Source organism: Parasteatoda tepidariorum, chromosome 7, assembly GCF_043381705.1.
Source record: "Parasteatoda tepidariorum isolate YZ-2023 chromosome 7, CAS_Ptep_4.0, whole genome shotgun sequence".
Classification (NCBI taxonomy): domain Eukaryota; kingdom Metazoa; phylum Arthropoda; class Arachnida; order Araneae; family Theridiidae; genus Parasteatoda; species Parasteatoda tepidariorum.
The window spans coordinates 38,792,443-38,800,677 of NC_092210.1; the positions used below are offsets into that span (position 1 = coordinate 38,792,443).

At 33.5% G+C, this 8,235-nt stretch overlaps 1 protein-coding gene across 2 annotated transcripts in view; it reads left to right on the top strand.

Annotated features, from left to right (window-relative positions):
• Positions 1-7,305, top strand: part of LOC107441673 (uncharacterized) — a 29,591-nt gene extending 22,286 nt beyond the window's left edge. For both annotated transcript variants that reach the window (XM_071183299.1, XM_071183300.1), the window contains exons 6-7: positions 2,786-2,963; positions 6,531-7,305. In XM_071183299.1, coding sequence (XP_071039400.1) covers positions 2,786-2,963; positions 6,531-7,055 — 703 coding nt within the window. In that variant the 3' untranslated portion in view covers positions 7,056-7,305. The remainder of the gene's footprint in view (positions 1-2,785; positions 2,964-6,530) is intronic.
• Positions 7,306-8,235: the final 930 nt, after the last annotated feature.

Consider the following 8,235-nt stretch of genomic DNA (forward strand, 5'->3'; position numbering starts at 1 on the left):
TAATTAAACTTTTCATTGCCTTGGATTAAAATTATATTCACCTTCTCAATTATTTTTTTTGTCTTCTTCCAACGAAATGTATCCCAAATAGTTATTAAATAAAACATTAGTTAAGAAGAAAGCTCTATCACTTTTTTAAGAGAATTCATTTTCCCCTGAAAGTTGAAAATTTAAAAAGCATCGTTTAAAAAATTCTACAAATGAAGTGACTTACACTGATTAAGCTAATTATCACGAGTCATTCTCACTGGGTTCTGATGCTATAAACTTTTACTACAGAAGATGTCTCCAAATTATGGAAGAACACAATTTATTAAGTCGTTCAGGCAAGATCGTGATATATATATATATATGAGACAAGCCGTACTTACTCTGATCCCCCATACGTGATTTCAATTTGGTACTTTCGTGTTACTTCTCGTATTAGTACATATACGTACGACCTACTCTTTAGTACGTAGATTTGGTTGTGTGCGAGCTTAGTCTTTTATGATGAGAAAAAAGGACGTCCTTACATGAAAACTTCGAAACTCTGTTTATAAGCATTGTTATAAACTCGATCTACACAAGATTTCAATATCTCAGAACCTGATATTCTATTGTTAAAGTATGTCTTTGCCCTTCGATATTGAACAAAGAATGCACAGATTAGGTCGATCATCAACTCTACGAAGTTGTAATTCCGTGTAAAATACACGACAACGAACCGTTAAAACAAATAAACTTTCCTGGTTCATGTCGTAAAAACAATTTGTTAAAAACACTGCAACTACAGTGCAAGCAAAATCGTAAAATCACTGCACTCAAAATTTGTTATGTGACAAGCAGGCATGCACAGTTCTGCATACAGGGAGTCCAACTTACTCCAGCAAGCGGCGCTTACCACTCACTCTTTTAAACGCATACTTGAATGCCTCACAACACATCTTCATATTGTTTTGGCACAATTAACTGAAATATTAGGAAGTAATATGGCTTTTATTTTAAAAAAAAAAAAAGAAATGAAGCCTGTTTTTTACGAAATTATCATTTTTAACAATTATTTTACAAAACAAACGCAACTAAATAATCATTTAAATAGTTTATAACAACTATTACTGCGTTCTATTACAGCAAAAATAACACCAAGAATATCTCTTAAATACAAAAACAATAGTCTCGTGAAACAAAACATAGTAAAACTAAGTGAACGCACACCATCTTAAATGCTGAACTTTCCGGTCGGAATTTGGGAGTGCCAGCTTTGAAAATCGTATTCAGCAGATGCGAATCAGTAAAAGTTACTCAATTGGCCAAATATTATCTAAAGTGCCTCTAGAATACTTAACATAGCCGTTTTTGAGAAGACCAAACATAATATCTGTATGAATAATTGTGTAATCTCTAGGCTAAACAAAATAATCTCACTCTTAATTAGAGCTTTTCAAAAAGCATTGAACTCAAATTTCTCAGAGAGATTACTCTCTTCAGATATCTCAAGACAACCTTATATTTTTTATGCTATTTCTTCCTGGTACTGCAGCCCAGGGCAGGCCTAGACCGTCCAAATTAGTTTATTCCAACATAGTCTGCCAGATGCTTGTGTTTTTCCAATTAGTTATTTTTCAATGTCATCAAGCCAGAGCCGCGGTGGTTCGGGGGATAGAGCGTTCGCCTCCCAAAAAAGTGAACCGGGTTTGAATCCTAACGATAGCTGGTCGATACGAATTCCGCAACCGGCTACCACCGACCACAGTGATGACGTAAAAATATCCTCAATTGCCGACGGAGCATTGGTTAGAGTTCCCTTGCTGTCAGACAAACCATTCCAGGTTTCCATGGTTCCTCTCTCCATGTAACGCAAATTCAGGTTAGTTTCATCAAAGAATCCTCCCTCGAAGGCAAAGTTTCTCCCAAATTATTGATCCTGGAGGTCCCTTACCTTCCGGATTGGGTTCAAAATTACAAGGCTACGAAGTTGGACATTGGTAGTTATGCCGGCTGTTCAAAGACGGTTATGAAAGGTCATCAAGTTGTCTGAGTGAACGTCTTCCTCATTTTCTAGGGCTACTTGGCTTCCTGATGGACAATTCTTTTGTGGGGGCTGTAATCTTCTGATCGAAGCAGCACCTTTTATTTTCACGTCATACTTAGCTTATAAAGCAATTTCTTTACATTAAGTATGTAAAAAGCACTTTGTGATTGACCAATTAGGAGAGAATTGGCTTTCACCTTTTCCCTCTAAGTCCGAACACCACTTACAAAAGAAAGTTTGTAAGCAACCTAGCTCCATTTCCATTTTTTACCGCACTCATTACATATAAGATAGCTCCATTACCATTTTCACCATTTCCTTTTTTACTACACGTATTACACATGAGATAGTTCAATTACAAATTTTATTGCATGCATTACATAGGAATCTACATTTACATTTTTACCGCATACATTACATATGAAATAACTCAATTTTAGCCTTATACATTAACTATCTGGTAGCTCAATTTTCATTTTTGATAATGGGAGACAAAGCATTACGAGAGAGCTTCCTTCAACATGTACTGCATGTCAGATAGCTCCAGTCCAATACCAGATTATAATGGACAAAGGTTACGTTACTTTGATCAGAATATTCAACAAAATCTGTTATGTCCTCTTAAATTTCATCTATCATATTAAGCTTCAGTTTCAGAATCATATTTTTTTATATTTAACTTGTTTTTACATTTCTGAAAGTGCATTGTATATTTATTATTGCTAAATTTTATGCATAATTCTTATTTTTAAAAATGTATAAACTCTTTAGGTTCGGAAAGGATGTGAAGATAGTACAATTTCATGGTACTTCTAAGCCGTGGCACGTAAAGTTTTTTAACGTTACCGGATTAATTTGCCCTCATTCTAATGTCCATCCAACTTATGCTGACTTCGTGAATAAATGGATCAAAATTTTCAGGGGCAATGCTTTGAGACAGCTCTCACAGGTAATGTTGTTTGAATTCAGATCCTTTTAAATTTATACCTTAAATAAAGCTGAAATTACCTTCTCTTATTATATAAAGTTAATACCCGAAGTAAAACTGTAATAACCCAGACAGTTATAGATAAATCAAGTGTACCTCTCATTCCTCGTCTTTGCACAATGTACATTTTAAGCATAAAAATATATTTGAATACCTGTAGTGATATGATTGGTATTATCAATTAATTGGTATTACAAAATTAAAAAATATTTCAAACCATTAATTAATGGTATAACATTGTCATCAGTAATTTCCTTTCTTAAAGGAGTTTAATCAATTTTGAATTTATTAATGAAATTTCCAATGACAGTGTTGTTAAACTCTTTTTTTCTTTTCTGTAACTGATAGTATCAGAGCAGAATAGGAGCTGATTAACCACTTAACGATCGGTTAGTTTTCAAGAAAACTGTCATAAAAATGCCTATTTTTTGGCTTTTGTATTTGTATTACGTATTTGATTAGTGCTGCAACTAGTTTAAAATAAACTATCTACAATTACCTTAAAAATATCCTGGTACTGCCACCAGGTGTGTAAAATGAGAAATTAAATGCTTTCCAGGCAAAAGAAATGAATTAGTTTTATTCTTATTGGCGCGTTACTACTGAACGCTCCAGTCTGTCAATATCACGGGAGCGAGAAATAGAGGGCGAAATCTCACCCCGTCATTTTTACGGGAGCGAGAAGGAAGGGGTTAATCATCAAACAAACATGATTATTAGAGGGAAGAGTATTTAATGAAACCTATTCTCTGCTCTCTCTGAAAAACGCATTTTCCGCCACAAAAAAATATCAAAATACTTCTCTATTTAATAAGAATCGAAGCAAACTATAATGTAGAGAAAAATCGACAAATATGATAATATAGATAGACGATGGAATCGGAAATTACCGACAAGCAATAATATCGCAAGTAAAACCTCGCCGAGAAGGAAATAGAAGAAAACATTTTCCTACAACAATATTTCACTATTTAAGGACATTGGCGACTAGGCTGTTGAGCACTACTTTGCTTGGCACTATTTAACTTGGGGGAGGTGGTGGTATAATAGATATATTGGCGGATAAAAACACTTGTATCAAAGCAACACTTGTTATCGATTCCGAAATATTTAGACCTAAACAAAGAAATTGTCGTTTCAACATGAATACTTATAAATGAGCTTTCGAAAAAGAAGCTCTCTATTTCGCCAGTTAGTAACAAAATATTCTGCTAAAAGCAACATTATTTTAGATTACCGGTTGATGAAAGAGAAAATATTGCGACGAAGCATTGTCCGATGTAAAAAAAAATATGTAAATTAGTTATACTGAAAAATATCACGATAGATCTTGAAACATCAATATTTTTTACGATAAATCGCAATAATAATAATTTCGATATCACCTAGCACTGGTATTCTTTCCCATCTTTAACCTCAAGCTCATGAGTCTCCGGGACTATGGAATAATCTCGCCTTGAGAGTAGAAATGGTCGTCCAGGGAAACAGAAATTTTTAATTTTCCAAACGTTTAAAAATTAATTAAAAATAGTGTAATTATTCACTTTTCTTTCGAATCTTAAATGAAAAAGGAAAATTCACTGCATGTGTTCGTCTAAATTTGCAGTTAATACATACCATGGATTCACGGATGTCACAATTTAAAAATTTCGGAGGAAAAAAGATGACGAAAAAGTGGATTTCGCAAATTGATTTTTAAAAAAATTTTAAAAACAACTGTCGAAGGAAGAAATGAGAATTCATTTGAAAGAAAATAATCTGAAAGGTACTCTATCATAGAACAGAGTTAACATGTCTTATATACTATAGTGAATTGGAATTGTATTTTTGTGGTGGTAGACACACTACAATCGTTATACAAAATACAGGGTGTTTATAAAGTCCCGGACCCATTTTGATGCTTAATAACTCATAAAATAATGATAGATTAAAATTAATAACATAAATAGTTACATAGACTCAAAAAGTTCCATGACCCTTGTCAATGAACTTCCACGTGCTTCGGGCAATGAACTTCGCCGCACGGAGAATATCAAGTCGATAGTCAATTTCACGCCTAGCGGCAAGCATGTCAGCATCCACAGAGGCTATTGCTGTTGTAATTCTGGCTTTTAGGTCATCAATGTTCGACACGATCCTCCTGTACGATGATAGTGAACCTACGAACGATGATACCCACATATACCTTCGTATTCGATGATACCTTCATATTTCCACAACTAGAAGAGCTTCAGCCACGTGTCTTTTTGCAACAAGATGGTGCATCACCTCATCGGGGTATCATCGTTAATAGTTCTTTGAATGACCATTTTCCAGGAAGATGGATTGGGCGAGGAGGTCCAATTTCTTGGCCACCCAGATCACCTGATATAACGCCGCTGGACTTTTTTCTTTGGGGATTTATAAAGGACAATGTTTACAGGAGGATCGTGTCGAACATTGATGACCTAAAAGCCGGAATTACAACCGCAATAGTCTCTGTGGATGCCGACAGGCTTGCCTCTGCCTGGCGTGAAATTGACTATCGACTTGATATTCTCCGTGCGACGATGGGGGCACGCATGGAAGTTCATTGACAAGGATCACGAAACTTTTTGAGTCTATATAGCCATTTATGTTATTAATTTTAATCTATCTTTATTATTTTATGAGTTATTAAACATCAAAATGGGTCCGGGATTTTATAAACACCCTGTATATCTACAAACTTAAGTATACCAAGTACCTTGGATCTTTCTACAAAACCTACTCTCCAGAAATTTATCTTTATTTTAAAACAGGCGAGTGATGTAGCACCAAGGTGCCAAATGAACTTTTACCGTTTCTTCTCAACTCCTTTCCCTTTTACATCAGACATAGTGTCTAAAACCGTTTAATTTTCTTACATTGAGTACGTGTTATGGTAAAATATATGTACAATGAGTTTGATGCATCATAGCCGTATCCAGTAGCTATACTATATAACTTTAAAATCAATCCAATTTCCACCGAACATAGAAAAGCCCCCGAAATTCTTTTTCAGAAACATGTCTCTGAGAAATGTTTTTTTTTTTCAGTCATGAAAAAATATTATTTTGTCAACTGAAACTTAATTAGTTCTTTTACACACAACGTTTAAACATACACATTTTCGTAATCTTCTCTTGTTCTTAATACTTTAAAATCGTGATCGTGAACTTTAAACGTTTTATTGAAGTTCTTGAAAAGTAACTGAAAATAAACTAATTAAAATTCTCTTTCCATTTAATGCCAAATACAAAGTTATAGCCAAAACTATTTTTTTCGTTAAATATTTTGTCTTTAAAAGCATGAGTGTCATGGCTCATATTTACATAAATATTCACTCGACATTTTGACTAAAAAACGAAAATATTTCAAATACCGATTGAAATACGTTGTTAAGTTGATACCAAATTACAAAGTTACCTGTAAAACGATTGTCTTACCAATATTTATTTTCGGTTTAAAATACGACTGTTTTTCTATTAATATTTCGATTGTTAAACACATTTATTTTTTTATTTGCAGAAAGCTCAAACTTATGCCAGTTCTCAGGAAAAGCTGTCAGCTGTAGAACTTCTTCGTTTCTACCCATTACCAACTGAGTCAGAGTCTGATTTCTTTTTGACACCTGTATCTGTAAGACTCCCCTTGACAGAAATGAAACTTCAGAAAACATCAAGACCCATTGAAGAAGCCAGAAGACGAAAATCTGCTGAATTTTTCCACCGTTCTGACGCTGATGTCGAAGAAGTAGCTAAAGCCGATTCAGTACAAACTAAGTCAGATGTAAACAATAAAACAGATGAGGAATCTTCAACCCTCCCAATAACTAAAGGGGCATCTGAAGATTCAGCAAAAGACAAGAATGCGGATACTCCTGAAGAGGAACTTGCTGATGAAAATAACGGCAAAAAGCTTCCAGGAGCTGAAGTAGGAGATTATCAGGGAATGAAAAAATGGGAACAAGGCAAGATGGATTATCAGGGTAAAGATAGCTCAGATTCGGTTGTGAAAAGGCTTAACTATTTAATGTCGCAGCCTAAACAATGAAATTTATTGACTTTGCAAGGTTGTCTATTCTACAAATATCGAATGAGTATGACGGGATTCTTTTTTATATTGTTCGGTTTAGATTAAGAAAATTTTGGAATTTTAAATTAGGAATTTTAATTTAAAATATTTTTAATTAAAATTGAACTGTTTACATAGTTGCATGTTCAGTTTAATAATTTTTTTATCTATTGAATGAATTGTCGTTAATTCTTAGTTCTACAGAAAATAAAAACCTTTTTCATGAGTATCTATATATTCAACATGTGCCATTTGCTTTGTTTTAATTGTCTCTCTCTAACGCACTTATTTATAGAGCTGTCTCACAGAGTCTCCGTTGACAACTATTATTGAAACAATCAGAAAGAACAAATGTATTGAATAAATATTTAGTTAGAGAAATATTAGAATTCTAAACATTTAAAAGTACCATTAAACTCCAAACAGTCGTCAAAAATTTATTATATATATATATGGGCAAATCTCTAGAACCTTTAACCTATGGTGTCTTCAAACTTTTCTTATAAATCTATAACATGATAGGGGAAAATTAATTCTAATAAAATTACAGGAGTAACTATGCATTACTAACTTTAAGATACGTACAGTTTTGATCGCGAGTAACTTGATTTTGACCTTCATTTCTTACTTCAATCCTACGTTTGACGACTTTTCAGGAGTGTCGCTTAGAGAGTTGAACATACTTTTTATCTTTTTTTCAATATGTATTCTGTTTAAAGAAAACTGAAAATCACTAAAAACATAATTAAGTGTATCAGCTGTACTATAATATTATCTTGAATGATATTTTTCGTAAATATTGACGTTTGCAAACACTTAAAGTTTGTCGCGAAATTTTGGCACGTCAAACCGTAACCATCGAAGATTGAAAAAAAAGCTATACAATCCAATTCTGCGAGCTTTATGTTAGTGATATTCCAAAAGCTTATTTAAAGTAGAGCAAACTTGTATCATTATTATAGATGAATATTTTTATTTGCAGTATTTATAAATTAATCGAATTTATCCCAAACTGTCATTCGGTGAGGTAGCAGTAACGATGTCAAGACCGTAACCTGACGCAGATCTAAAAAGTAAATGTTAAAATCAATCAAAATTTTGATCACACGTTTGTCATTGCCCAATTTATTTTCTGTGTTGTGTGCATCGCATTGCGTTG